The following is a 15,020-nucleotide window of genomic DNA, read 5'->3' as shown; positions in this document are numbered from 1 at the left end:
AAATGATAGGGTACATACAGCCTCCTTTATCCTCACCAGAAACTCTGTGGTTAGGCTGTGCAAGACAGACAGGGCCAAGGCCATCAAGTAATCTTTAAAACAGAGCAGAGATTTGAACTTGGATTTCCTCAGCACTAGGTTGACATTAAGCCATTACATCACACTGGCTTCTCTTGAAGAGCCTAACAATGGCTTTGCTGGATCAGTCCATCTTATCCAGTGCCTGGTTTTCCAGAACAGCAAACTTGATGCTCTGATAAGCCCACAAATCGGACGTGAAGACAGTCCCCTCCCCCAAGAGGTGCTATTCCGAGCTACACTGCCTCTGAAAATGGAGGTTCCATTCAGTAGTCACGGTCAATAGTTTTCGATACACCTATCCTCTGTCTCAGAGCTTCCCAACATGGTGTCAATGGGCACCATAGTGCCCACCAAGCTATTCAGAAAGTGGATGGGGGCATTGTAACATAGGGCTGGTTGTTGGCTGCCTACATTCAAATGAAAGAGTTTCCTCTGCCACAATAGCCACAGCTAGTAGATCAGGACTGGTAATTGCCTAGGTTTTCCTTAACCAGTGTGTGGGTTCCATTCCCCCTTCATGCTTTCCATTTTTCCATCCCCCAATCTCTCCCCACCCACCCAGGCTTTCCTTCTTTCCATTTTCCTTCTGTGGTTCTTTAGCAAAACAAGAGAGGAGGCATTGCCTTTTGGCTTTGCAGCGGCCATTTTGAGTTTGGCTCCACCTCTTGCAGCAGCCATTTTGGGGTGACGCTCACCATCACCTCTCAAAATTCCAAAGGAGCCCATAGAATCAAAAGGGTTGGGGACCCTTGCTCTACATAGTCCCCTTTAACAGCCTTCTAAGCTAGGAGACAGGCAGCAGGTTGCATAAATTAAATGTGTTGGGTGAAGAAAGGCTTCCTTTCATCTCTCCTAAAGCTACGGCCTATCATTTTCATTGGACTGATCCCAAGTTCTATTGTTAGGAGAGAAGGAGTCCTTTGTCTCCACTCTCTCCATTTTATAAACCTTTATCATATCCCTTCCCACAGTCATTCTCCCTCCACCAAAATGTAGTAACAGAAAGGAGAGTCTGGACAGATTGAAACTTGGGACGCCTAGTTTGAATTCCAGCCCTAGATGCTACCCAACTCCTTTTACTCCCAACCCAAACATGATCCCTTCCACTGCTGTACCAACTGGGAATAGTGCCAGTTAACGGGGCCATTTAAGAACCTCCTGTCCTGCCAAAACCCGCTAGGAGTTCTTAGAATCACAGAGAAAAGCAGATAGGAAATTTCCCTCTTCTCAGTCCGATGACATTCCAGGGTTAATAACATAGGGCACAAACAGATATGCAGTGTGAAAAATAGAAAACTGTGCCTGAGGGTCTGGGGCACCAACAGGGTAAATTCAAGAGCTGCCCAGAGCTGAGGAAAACTAGGGCACATTTTCACGCTCAATTAACATGGATTAGTCGCTCTAAATTCCATGAGATTCAAAACCCGGGGGTTGGGGGGAGGTTGTGGCTCTCACTCTACCGTTTCAATGGTTGTTTAAGAGTGGCGTTTAACCCAACTGAGATCTTCCTGCAGTGCTAAACATGTCTGGGTTGTGCTACTTCAGACTGCAAGTGAAGGATCCTGCCCTGTGGTAGAACATTTCTCCATACTCTACACCTACCCACTGCAAATTTGCATAGAAAGCTAGCATGTCAGAAACAAGGCAAGTCTAGAATACTGATACGCTAGATTTCTGCAAGTAGGGGAATTGTTTTAATTTACTGAGAACATACAATCATGTGACCTATCACCTGCAGTCTGTAGTAGTATAGCTTGGGCAAACATTTACCACCTCAGTGAGAACTAGGCCTCTGTGGCTGCGGTTATGAAACCAAATTGTTCCAGTGCCAGATTAAACCAGAACTTGAACCAGTTGTTCCAGCAGCACAGGCAAGGTGCATGTGCTGCAACAACCAAATGCCACCTTCACCTCTGCCTTCTACTAAGAGCATACGGAGAGATGCGTGTTACTGGGCCAGTATGGCTGATAAGACAGAGACCTAAACAAGGTCACTCACAGAAGGAATTCAAATCTGGGCCTCCCCAAAACAGGATATGTACTTTGCATAGCAGAAGCACAAAAAGACAGGGCAGTTTGAAATTTAAGTGGAAACAGTACCTTTGTGCCAAAAGTCTGTTAGTAGCTTGGCTCCCATGCATATTTGTGGATACAGTCTGAAAACACCACAGTCATTACTGAACATGCTCAGACTTAAATGTTCCTCCTGCAGGTATAATCAGAGCCACAGATCCTCTCATTTTATTGAAATTATATACCATGCGCTTGGTGGTGAGAAAGCATCCTACTGTGAAACAACTCATAATTGTATGGAATTTGCAGCTCTTGACATGTATTGACAGCCACAGGATAAAGAACGCTTTAAAACAAATTTATCAAGGGGGACAGATTATCAGTGACTGCTGCCTATAACAACTATTGAAACCTCCACATTCCCAAGCACTATACCTCTGACCATTGATTGCTGGTGGAGATAACAACAGGAAACATTTATTCCTTTCATGCCCTGTGCATGCGCTTCTCATAAGCAGCTGGCTGACCACTGTAGGAAACAAAAACGCTAGATCAGAGGAACCTTTGGTCTGATTCAGCAAGGCTTTTACATTCTTATAAGGTGGCTACAGTAAAGAACCTAGTACAGGCTATGTGCTCATGAATCTTAGGGTCAGATTATATAGAGGAACTGAGATGACGACAGATATGTAGCAGACCCAGAACAGAGCGCCACTCTCAAATGTCAAGACAACCATTCCTTGGCCTCAACACCGGCCCCCCCTTACCAGACCACCTCCTTCTAAATCTGCCTCATTTATTCAGCACATTGCAGTTCAAACGTTTTAAAAGGTTAATTCTTTGGGCAGTGGTGGGGAGCCAAATGACGGCAGCAAAATGGCCTGGGTGCGGCCCAGATAGAGACTTGGGACTTTGGCCTACATTTAGACTAGTTCAGCAATGTTCTTTAGCCCTTTCCTCAGGGTCAGGCCACTCTGAAATCCTGGGATAATTTAAAAAAAAACACTCTAATAGATATAGACAAAGAATGGATTGAGTGGCCATTTTTTCCAGATCTGAAAATGGGGGCAGGGATAAGGGTCTAAATTTGTATAGAGATTGAACATTATTATTAAGTACAATTGTATCCATTCCCAGCCTTCCTCCAAAAGGGATCAGGGTGGCATACATGGTTCTTTGCCCTCCATCTTTTTATCCTTACAACAGCCCTGTGAGGTAGGCTAGGCTGAAAGTGTCTGGCTGTAGGTCATGCAGTGAATATCAGGGTGAATGGGGATTTGAACTGGGTCTTCCATATCCTAATTGAACGCTCTAACAACAGAACAGCAGGAAGCTGCCTTAAAATGGGCAAGATCTTAGTTCATCTAGCTCTGAATTCCTGCCAGCAGTTCTTCACTGTCTTGGGTACAGAGAGGGTCTTTCCTAAAACCTGCTACCATCTGAGAGCCATTTCCTCAGGAGATACTGGGGATCAAACCTGGATCCTTCTGTGTGCATGAAAGGATGCTGAAGCAAGAGTAATCTGGCCTTTGCCACTGGCCAGGGCTCCCTGAGGTTTGGGGATTTGTGGGTTGTTTTGTATGCCATCTATTGCTTTCAAGCTGCCTTGAAAGTTGCTTGATCGGAAGATAGGGTTGCCAGGTCCAGGTTAGAAAATTCTTGGAGATTTGGGGTTGGAGCCTGAAGAGGGTGGGGTTTGGGGAGGGGACAGGCCACAGAATGGCATAATGCCTCCAAAGCTGCCATTTTCTTCAGGGGAACTAATCTCTGTCACCTAGAAATCAGTTGCAATTCCAGATCTCCAGCCACCACCTGGAGGCTGGCAACCCTATGTGAAAGGTAAAGTATGAATCTTTCAAATAAAAACTAAGCATGTACTCTACCAGTGTATTTCAGTAGACGAACTGTTTGACTAAGTGGTGGGGGACACAGAAAATTAATGGTCCTCTGAACATATGCAGAGTGCTGTACTTCCGGGATTGGGACTGTAGGATGCACTCGAATCTGCCCCAAAGAGTAGTAAGCAGAAGTTCTCAGAACACCTGAGTGACATATATGAAACACTAGATATAGCACAGCCATAGACTAGAAGGAACGTAACTGTAGAAGAATTTAGCTTTAATATACCTGCGTATTGGCCTAACTCTCTGTAACAGACACAAGAAAGAGGTCCTTTGTTTTCACCTCTCTAGCCTTGCATTTCGGCCTGGGTTGGCTGTAAAGCCGAAAGAGCATTCTAGAGATACAAAACAACTTGCCCATCCTGCCTGGTATCTGCCAAGTCACAAGAGATACGTTCAAACCTTGATAACAGAGTACTAGCTCTAGCTTCATTGTCTTCTTGGGGAAGATGATAGCCAAGCATATGCTACGTATTGGGGTACTCGTTTATGCTGATGGTAACAGATCGAAGACTAACAATGGATTCTTGTAGCATTAAGGGATGGGAACAGGCAAACTGAAAGCCTTAGGGATGACACACAGCTAACGGATAGTTACTTTATTGATACTACAGGTGCCAGAAAAGGACTGTTCGTTCTTTGAAACGATAAACAACTTTTGCAAGTGTTAATTGAGTAAGGGGACAACCCCTAATTATGCCAAACCAATGGAATGACGTTAGGTCATATGTACACGTAACTAACTTGACCAGTAACTTATTGAATGCGTAATTTCTGCTAATGAGCCAAACGTGATAAAAGTTCATGTAATGGTTTTGAAACCCTGAGTTTGGGTTCTGAGGGGCTTTACACTCTCTAGCTACTCTCTTCCGTCTATTCGAATAAACCAGTAATTTTTACCCTTATCACTGGACTCTGTTTCTTTTCTGAGTCTGGCCTAGAAGCAGTTCAGGACACGTGTTTGCGTGTAACAGGACTGAGAGGGGAGGGAGAAAAGGAGAGAAAAATCAGAGAATGGGTCTTTCTAGAAGGGTTGAATCCCAGTATCATTTAGAAATTAACAGAAGGGAATGGAGCTGCTGTTGTCTCTCCAACGCAAGCCTCTTCCTCACCAAATTAGTGGGCAGCATAGCACCAACTTACCACTGTTTCCCCCTCCATCTCTCTTTTAGGCTTCCTTCTCCCAGGCCCCTTTGCAAGGGTCTCCTTGACTCCTAACTCCTGTCCCCAGTGGAAGTTTCCATGGCAACAGCAGTTACAAGGGAATCTGAGGCTTCTGCTCTGACACAAGGCCTGAAAGCCAAAGAGGCAGCACAGAAGGAGCAGAAGAAACTGTTGCCACTAACCCCCCCACCCCCCACGCCTTTAAACAGCTTCAGAAACCCCATAGGCAAAATTCTCCCCGTATATGAAGAAATACAGCGAGTTTCTACTACAAGGTGTTAAAGGCACAAGTACAAGAAATAAGTATGACAACCCTAATGTCAGACACACCAGAGTCTTGAATCAATTGCAGAGGAGTTAGCCGTGTTAGTCTGTAGCAGCAAAATCAAAAAGAGTCCAGTAGCACCTTTAAAGTTGGTTACTCTTAAAGGTGCTACTGGACTCTTTTTGATTTTGAATCAATTGGGATGTTTCTCCCCATTCCATCCCCTTCCCCAATATTCTAATAATTGTGCAGCTGTCATAGAATTCCTACTAGTAAGGCATAAAAACGTATGTTTTCTGCCGTACGTCCCTCTTTTATCCCAAAGATCACATTCTGGATATGTCTGTGAGAGAAAGACATGCTTGTATAGGAAAGAAACTAATATATCAGTTGGAGTTTTCTGCATTTTTATCTTGCAAAGTGAACAACCAGGGTCCAGTACAATTTCAGCTATCCTTGACTGGCTCAGTTCCCAGACTCCTCGTAAATCTAAGTCTTTTCTTGGGGACAGAACAGTGGTTGAAGAGCTTTCTTTAGATGCTGGTGGGAGATTCCACTAGTCCCTCAACAGAATGGATTTAATACATAAATCAGGGATGGACTGTATCTCCTCCATCTTTCTTAATCACTGCAGCAGCCCAGTGCTGCAGAAGGCTTTCCTGCACGCTTTTCTTCTGTAAAATTGCACATTTTGGCCTTACAGTTTACGATAGGCGCCCACTGTGATATCAAAAAGATTGGAGTTGGTGATCCGCCCTTGCTTGTCCAATAGGAAATAGAAAGGCCTCCCCTTGATCTTGAGGGGGATCATTGCTGGCACCTCAGAACGATGAGACATGCAGGAGATCTGGCGCAGGGGTACAGTGAAGGATGAGGTCAGCCCAAAGGGATAATAGGTAGTGAGAGTCACTTCCTGGCCACCACGGTGCAGTAAGACTCGGCTTACAGAGCGACGTGAAAAAATGTAGCCTGCCACCAAGATCAGAGAACCTGGAAGGGGGGGGGGGGAGAAACAAATCCTATATTATTAGGGTAGTAACATTCAGCCAATTAACAAAGTAATTGATTACAAGGATTTTAATTGACTCAAAAGGTGCCCTGATTAATCGGACAGATTTCCCCCTACCTGTAATTATGAAAACTGCAGGCAGTATCTTAGAAAAGGCATTCCCTCTAGAGGGCAAGACCGGTGGGAATACCTTTTTAAAAGATGACTTCTGCTACAATACATATATGCATAAAGCCCCAAGAAATTTTTCCCCTTTAAAATGACTGGTTTTGATACAATTTTTACTTTATTTTAGTCTGCCTTTCTCACTGAGACTCAAGGCAGATTACACTGTGTAAACAATACAATCAGATAGTTTGAGGCATCTAGTAAGAATGCAATTGGACTAGAATGCATATATATACAGGATTCACTGCCTAAAGCTTATATGATTAAAGTTAACTAAAACATTCAATTGAGTAGCAGCCCCAATTATCATGATCTGAACTAAGATTCAGGTGGGAAGCTGTGTTGATCTGTAGTAGAAGATCAAGATTTGAATCCAATAGCAGAGAGAGAGATCAATTAGATTTCCAGGGTATGAGGTTTTGAGAGTCAAAGCTCCCTTCATCAGATATCTGACGAGAGCTCTCTGACTCTTAAAAACTCATACCCTGGAAATCAAGTCGGTCTCTAAGGTGCTACTGGACTCGAATCTTTATCTGAACTAAGGGAGGAGGCTCTTACCAAATGTCAGGAACAGCAACATTAACTTGTGGCTTTTTAACAATCATTTCTTTGTATGGTTGTTGTGGGTTTTCCGGGCTGTATTGCCGTGGTCTTGGCATTGTAGTTCCTGACGTTTCGCCAGCAGCTGTGGCTGGCATCTTCAGAGGTGTAGCACCAAAAGACAGAGATCTCTCAGGCGAAACGTCAGGAACTACAATGCCAAGACCACGGCAATACAGCCCGGAAAATCCACAACAACCATCGTTCTCCGGCCGTGAAAGCCTTCGACAATACATTTTTTTGTATGTTCATGTAATTCTGGAATTCACTAAAACAAGACCAGGGACAGTCACAGTTTAGATGGCTGTTTTGGGATGAGACAAATTCATGGATCTATAAACACAGTTTAACACAGTTACAGAACCTCCATCCTGCAGTGCCAGCCTACCAAGTGCTGGGGGCAAAGAACAGGGGAGAACCCTCACCTCCTTACTCAGCTGTTGAGCCTCCAGGAAATCAAGTTTTGGCTGACTGCTATCAGAAACAGAATACTGGATGAGATGGTCATTTTGCCTGATACAGCAAATTAAGTGTTACCCGCTTGCTGCGTCCTCAACAGTGCCTATTGCAAGTGATAGAACTAAGATTATTGTTTGAATTGAATTATCTGAAGAAGGGAGCTCCGATTCTCGAAAGCTTACTTTCTGAAAACTTTGTTGGTCTCTAAGGTGCCGCTGTATTCAAATCATGCCGTTTACACTGCAGATCAACACGCCTACCCACCTAAAATTTGAATTGCAAGCTGTTTGGGATAGAGCAGCGCTCTACCTTATTTGTTTATTGCTTACAGCATTCTGTAAAGCCCTCTGAGTACTGTGGAGGATGTACTACTCCTGCAGCGCAACCAAAGAGAACGAAGGAGAAAAGGAGAAGCACCCTTCCTTACCCACGGTCAGGCAAGAGGTGGTGAAGCCAAAACGCCACTTGTTAGAGCCGAGGTTGAGCGTAGCTCCACCCGGAAGGGTAGGCAGGGGCCGGCCCCCTTGCTGGGAATCCGATTCTGGCCGCTTCGCGCCGGTGTCGCGCAGGGAGTGGAAAGCGAAGTGCGCCAAATAGGCCCAGAACAGGAACTGGCCGGCGCAGAAAAGGCCCAGGATGCGGAAAAAGCGGCCCCGTTCGTGCTGGAAAAGCAAGACGTCCCGGGGCACGCGGGCATCCAACGGGAATGAGTTGTGCACCCCCCGGGCTGCTGCTGCCGCCGCCACCTCCCATCGCCAAGGGGTCTTCTCCGCGCTATGCCCGCGGCTTGCGCCCCAGCTCCAAGAGCGCACGGGGCAGGGCGCTCCCGGCGCGCACCAGCTCCGAAAGAGCCCTAAGCCCCGGGATCCCCCAACGCCCGAGCGCCAAATCCGCCCCCCACTTCCCCACGTGCAACGCAGCATACTCGGTTCGCCCTTGCTGGGGCCGGTTCGGTCTAAAGGCTCTCGGGAGTTGTAGTCCGAAAGGCGCCTCCCCTTTGATGCATGTGACTTCCAAACCTTTTTGCGTCATTTTTCTAACAGCTGGTATTGCTTATCAGAAGGTGGCTCGTCGGCCGGTTGCAAGAGTAGCCTGTGTTTGGGATAGAGCAGCGCTCTGCCCCACGACTTGTCAGGTAAGACCACCTTCAGAAGGCCTCCTCATGCTTGCCTTTCCAGAGATTAGGAGGGTTGCCAATTCCAGGCAAGGAAATTCCTGGAGATTTGGGGGTGGAGCCTGAGGGCAGGATTTGGGGGACGGAGGGGCCTCAGTGGGATATAATGCCATAGCGTCCACCATCCAAAACAGCCATTTTCATAAGGGGAACCGATCTCTATAGGCTGGAAATCAGTTGTAATCCCACACATGGTGGCTAGCAACCCTATTAAGCAAGTGGTCATCCCAGAGAGCACTTTTCAGTGGTGGCACCCAACGCACAATGCAGTGGTGGCACAACGCACAACGCACCAAGAGGTGCCCCTTCTGCTTATAGATCCAGAGGAGTTAGCCATGTTAGTCTGCAGTAGCAAAATAGCAGAGTCCAGTAGCACCTTTAAGACTAACCAACTTTATTGTAGCATAAACTTTTGAGAGCCGCAGCTCTCCAGCCACATACATCTGACAAAGAGAGCTGTGGCTCTCGAAAGCTTATGCTACAATAAAGTTGGTTAGTCTTAAAGGTGCTAGTCTCTTTGCTATTTTCCCTTCTGTTTAGTCATGCTTTTAATAACTAAAGGTTTATTTTCTGTACTGGTTTGATGTATGTGTGTTATGTGCCATCAAGTCGCCTCTAACCTATGGCGACCCTATGATTGAAAGACCTCCAAAACATCCTATCATTAAGAGACTTGCTCAGATCCTGCAAACTGGAGGACATGGCTTCTTTTATTGAGTCAAGCCATCTCGTTTTAGGTCTTCCTCTTTTCCTACTGCCTTCTGCTTTTCCTAGCATTATTGACTTTTCCAGAGAATCTTGTCTTCTCATGATGTGACCGAAGTACAATAGCCTTAGTCTTGTCATTTTAGCTTCTAGGGAGAATTCAGCTTGATCTAGTACCCACTTATTTGTCTTTTTGGCTGTCTATGGTATCCACACAACTCTCCTCCAGCACCACATTTCAAATGAATCAAATTTTTTCCTGTCAGCTTTCTTTATCGTCCAACTTTCACATCCATACGTGGTAATGGGGAATACGATAGTTTGGATTATCTTGATCTTGGTTCCCAGAGACACATCTTTATCATTAAGGATCTTCCCTAGCGCCCTCACAGCTGCTCCCCCAAGTCTCAATCTTCTTCTGATTTCTTCATTGCAGTCTCCCTTTTGGTTGGTGATTGAGCCAAGGAATAGAAAATCTTAATTTCAATTTCTTCCTGGTTTGATATTAATGAATTAATCTTGTTCTAAGCCACCATGGACATTTTGCAGAAACAAGTGACGAATACTTACTATACAGTTTTTAGCTGAACAGTTTGTTAGTTGTTCTGTCTACAGAACCTACAGCCCTGGGCACCTTTTACTTGAGAACAAGCCCCCTTGAACTGAAATGAATGTACTTGTATACACATTTATAGAATGGTTTGTAAGGACCTAAATCTGGTCCGTTGTAATTTATTCGGCATCTGTAATTTCATTTGGTAATAAAAAAACCTCCTATTTCTACACACACATCGGAGAAAGAATGTGCATACACAACATTTACATACACAGAGTCTTCTGTAAGAACTGACCTGTGCACCAGCATCTTCAGACGCTCTGCTTCGTACATCGGTGTTACCAAAGGAAGTGGGGAAGATGGCTTTCCTTGGTGAGAAACTTCCTTAGGCCAAGGGTTCTCTGGTAACTGGCTGCTACCACTCAGGGATCCCTTGAGAACATCTAGACTGAACCACTGAGAAGGTGCCCTTCTAGTGCAGTACTAAACTTAAGAGACAATAGCCCAGAGAAATATATTGTACAAAACAAAGCCAAAAATGTCAAAAGATTTATTATTGGGGAAGGGGGATTCAAAAAGTGGAGGAAAGTGCAAAATACAAATTCAGGGAAGAGCATACAATCTCACAGTATACAGACTTTCAAAAAAAGCAATAATGGTAATCTAATTTAGCTAAGTACATGTTACCTAGGCTGCAGAAGGTTCCTTGGAGCATGTACAGAATCCCTTACAGTACCAAGATGATGGCGGAGTCTTTAACCCCTACCTAGCCTTCTTGTGGTCACTACATTTCCCACTGTTCCAAATGGACAGAAAGACAGACCCAGAACTCCCAGATATTTAAGGGCAATGGAATCTGACCCAAAGCCAGACTCCTCTGTAAGACTGCCTAGCTAGTTTAGCCAATCCAACGTAAAGCCCCATTTCTGATGCCAGAGACTACTGTTACCAATCTTAAAAAAATTATTAAAATGTTAGTCCCACTTCCCAAGTATCTGTGAATGACCCTGAACTTCCATGACAAACGGGTCTGGCCCAAACAGGTTTGTCCTTCGTCCAAAAAGGATTAAATTTGGCAAGGTGGCCCAATGTGGAGTAGGAATGAAGGGGTTATTCCAATGTAAAGTCCAAAGTTTCCAGAAGTTCTAGAGGGCATTCTTGAGCTCTATTGAATTTGGAGTTTTGCTTCAGTCACAATCACCAACCATCTGTAGTAGGTGGTATTGCAGCAGGCAGGGATCAGAGAAACTCTCTGTAGGCTGCCACCATTCTGGTACTGGTTTCCTCAGAAGTGCCCAGAGCATCCAACCAACCAACCTCTTTTGTTTACTCTTTCCCAGGTTTTATATTACGTGTGACCGAATGAGGCGTGAGGACCCAGGCAGAATAATAAGCTACTTTATTTAAAAGGTTTAGTAATAACTGGTATTCAAAACTTTGTAAAACAAGGAGAATAGTAAAGGTAGGTGGACAAACAAAACAAAACACCCTAACGTGTATAACTAGACTGTTCCTTGGTGACTGGCTTCAAACTGTCTCACCCCTTCTGGATGAGGAATCTGCAGCTCTGCTCCCTAGGAGTGAACAGTCTCTCACTGTGGGTGATGCCATTCATCCCTTCTCAAGCACCACCCCCCTACTTCTCTATTGGTGCAATTTCCCCTTCCAAATCCCGTTAACCAATCACAGGGTCGAAAGGGGACCTGGGAAATGTACACCCTGTAGTCACTCTAGTACAGATTTCCGTGGAGTCACTAGTAGATATGGGCACAGACCAAAAAAAACCGAACCATGAGATTCGTGGTTCTTAACGGACCAAAAACCACAAACTGGCACGGAACTGGGGCCAGTTACGACCCAGTTTGTGGGGTTTAAATGCCCCTTTCCGGCAGCTTAGCAGTGGCAGGGAAAGGGCATTTTACAGTTTAAAGGGCCCTTTCCTGCTTTGCAAGCAGCAGGTCCCTTTAAACTATCAGCTGGCAGGCGGCAGGGGGGGATCCCCCTCGACTGCCAGCTGATAGTTTAAAGGGGCCTGCTGGTGGCAGGGCCTTTTAAACTGCCCTAACCCCAGCACGCCCACCCCCCACCCCCTGCTCTAGCCCCACACTTACCTTCCCCTGTGGCGTGGGGTCCTCTCCTCCCGCGAGGGGCAGCAAGGCCTCCTCTGCCCCTGTGCAGGCCTGCAGAAGGACAGAGGAGGCCGAAAACGGCCTTGCTGCCCCTCAAATGGCCATTTAAACTGCCCCTGTAAATACAACCCAACAAACCAGTATAAAGTTCGTGGACGTTCTGGAAAAGGAGCTTCCACGAACCCTGGTTCGGGAACCCCGAACCAGCCTGTTTTGTGGGGGGGGGTTGGGTTGTATTTCGGTACGTGCCCATCTCTAGTCACTAGGCCCAGGTTCATAACAGGTGGTGTTGCCAGCCTCCAGGTGGTAGCTAGCGATCTCCCAGAATTTCAATTGATCTCCAGGCAACAGATACCAGTTCCCCTGGAGAAAATGGCCGCTCTGAAGGGTGAACTCTATGGTGTTATACCCCACTGAGGCCCCTTCCCTCCTCAAACCCTGCCCTTGCCAGGATCCAACCCCAAATCTCCAGAAATTTTCCAACCTGGATCTGGCAACCCTAGTAACAGGTGGTTACAGGTCACAGAGCCTTTTTGACAGTCCCCCCCCCCAAAAAAGGTCATAGCTCAGTAGAAAAGCACATACATCACACTCAAGCCCCAAGTTCTGTCTCTTGCAATACCCGTTTAAGAATCTCAGCAGGTAGTGGGAAAGACATTTTGAGAACTAAGGTGGTATAATGGTTAGAATGTCAGATGACAACCTAGGAAGATGAGCATAAAAGGCAAGAAAGCTTCCTTTAAAAAGGAGAAGATTCACATCACTTGAATGAGGTGAATAAAACACATCGGTTCTAGAAAAAAATGATGGTACAATACAGCTAGCATTAAAACAAACAATAAGCATTTTTCAAATATATCAGAAGCAAGAAACCAGTTGGGCCATTGGACAAAAAAGATCCAGTTTGGTGTAGTGGTTAAGAGTGGCGGGATTCTAATCTGGAGAACTAGGTTTGAGTCCTCACTCCTCTGTGAAGCCAGCTGTGTGACCTTGGGGCAGTCACAGATCTTCCAGAGCTCTCTTAGCCCTACCCACCTCATGGGGTGATTGTCGTGTGGATAATAATACTTTGTAAACCACTCTGTCCTGAAGGGCCATATATAAATCATATGTTATTATAAGGTGCACAGGGAGATGAGAGATAAATGGAATTCTTTGCATCTCTTTTCACTCTGGAAAATGTGGGGCTGGTTACCCATGCCAGAGCTGCTGTTTTGGGGCAGGGGTCCTGAAGAATGGAGTCGAATAGAGGTGATAGAAAAGTTCTAGGACTAACAGATTAAAAACTAGTAAGTCTTGTATTCTGGGTGGCAGGCACCCACGGGTTTGTAAAGAAGTCCAGTGTAAAACTTTTATCTTTTAACTAGTATAAATGCATGGGATGGCCACATTTGAAAAACTGTGCACAATTCTGTTTGCCACAGATAACAACTGCGCTTATATACCGCTCTTCTAGACAGATTAGTGCTCCACTCCGTGCAGTGAACAAAGTCAGTGTATTATTATCCTTGCAATACAACTGAAGAGCTGGGGCTGAGAGGAATGGCTTACCCAGGGACACCTGCTGAGCTCATGGCAGTAGTGGGATTCAAGCCAGCAGTGCTGATTGGCAGCTCAGCCACTTAACCACTATCCTACAGCAGAATCTATGTAGATTTAAGCAAGTATGAAGAACATGGCAATGGACTTTCCCACATGCAGCTCCTTAAGATCATCAGCTGTGCTTATTTACTAACCAACATTAATAAAATCAGCAAAGCATGGTGTTCCATCAAGCACACAGGATGCCGCTTAATTGTTGCAATTATGCCCCCAACTTTTTCTAGCAACCATACCTGCTTCAGGTTGCCTAGTTTTGTAGGCTGGCTGGCTGGTATTTAGAGTTTTGCAGTTCTGGTAATACAAAGGAGCTGGGAAAATGTTACAAGCCACTTTGGGTCCCCACTGAAAAGGGGGATATAAATAAAATGCAGCGGCGGGGGGGATCAGCTCACTCCTTTTAATCCTGTTGAATCAACATGGCTCTTGGAAAACATTTGCAGATGCAGATAGGAACTCAACCTACTCAACCCAGAGCAGCGGCTTTCAATTCCTTTATTTTGTAAAATCATTATGGTGTGGGGTTTCCTTCACCCACTGAGCATCTCTAGAACCAGCATTAAGAACTGTACAAAATCTTTATCCACTTGTGAAAGGGCTGCACATTTTCAAAGCATTCAACACCCTCACCCCTTCCTGATTGCAGTTTAGTAGAACTAATGGTAGAACATCAGCTTCACATGTAGGAAGGGCCAGGTTTTATGCAGCAGGTGGTGAGAGGGAAAGTAGGCATTGAGAGGCTAAATGAGGGATCCCCAACCCGTTTGTGGGTGCTTTTGAGAACACTGGCACCACCAAAGGGTTGTCATGAGGACTGGGCCCAATCATAAAATATTGGGAAATTCCCCAGCATCATCCAGTGATAAAGACAGGTGTTTCCATACAGGCGCTCCTGGCAGACAGAATAGTACCACTGGTACTCTTCTGAAACACCTACTGCTCCCAAAAGATGAAGGAAAGCCAGGATTGCTTCTCTCATTTGGGAGAGGAGAAGGTGGGTAACAATTGTGGGTGCCATATTGGAGATCGTTGAACTTGATAGACCAGTGACATACCTTGCTCTAAGGCAACCCCATATGCTCTTACACTAGTCTGAAGGAAAGGAGCTCTCATAGATATAGCCAGAAATATAGGAGTAGCAGTTGATGGGTCAGCTAAAAATAATGGAGGATGCTTCTGCAGAAATAGTGTTGGTCT

The 15,020-nt window shown here is 45.5% G+C and overlaps 1 protein-coding gene across 1 annotated transcript; it reads right to left on the bottom strand.

The window, feature by feature from the left end:
- Window positions 1-4,579: 4,579 nt before the first annotated feature.
- Window positions 4,580-8,596, bottom strand: TMEM223 (transmembrane protein 223). The gene is made up of 2 exons (XM_054980410.1): window positions 8,088-8,596; window positions 4,580-6,414 (listed from the first exon to the last, which is right to left on the bottom strand). The coding sequence occupies exons 1-2, from the start codon at window positions 8,581-8,583 to the stop codon at window positions 6,122-6,124; spliced, it is 789 nt and encodes a 262-aa protein (XP_054836385.1). The 5' UTR covers window positions 8,584-8,596; the 3' UTR covers window positions 4,580-6,121.
- Window positions 8,597-15,020: the final 6,424 nt, after the last annotated feature.

Source organism: Eublepharis macularius, chromosome 1 (assembly GCF_028583425.1).
Source record: "Eublepharis macularius isolate TG4126 chromosome 1, MPM_Emac_v1.0, whole genome shotgun sequence".
Classification (NCBI taxonomy): Eukaryota; Metazoa; Chordata; class Lepidosauria; order Squamata; family Eublepharidae; genus Eublepharis; species Eublepharis macularius.
The sequence above is the reverse complement of the archived record's forward strand: the minus strand, read 5'-3'. Positions and strand labels throughout refer to the sequence as shown.

What these genes read in the sequence shown, in the direction of transcription:
- TMEM223 (XM_054980410.1), bottom strand. Translation starts at nt 8,583, where the DNA reads ATGCTGCGTTGCACGTGGGGAAGTGGGGGGCGGATTTGGCGCTCGGGC. An exon ending in CACCTCTTGCCTGACCGTGG is followed by an intron (nt 6,415 to 8,087) that starts GTAAGGAAGGGT and finishes CCCCCCTTCCAG; the next exon opens with GTTCTCTGATCTTGGTGGCA.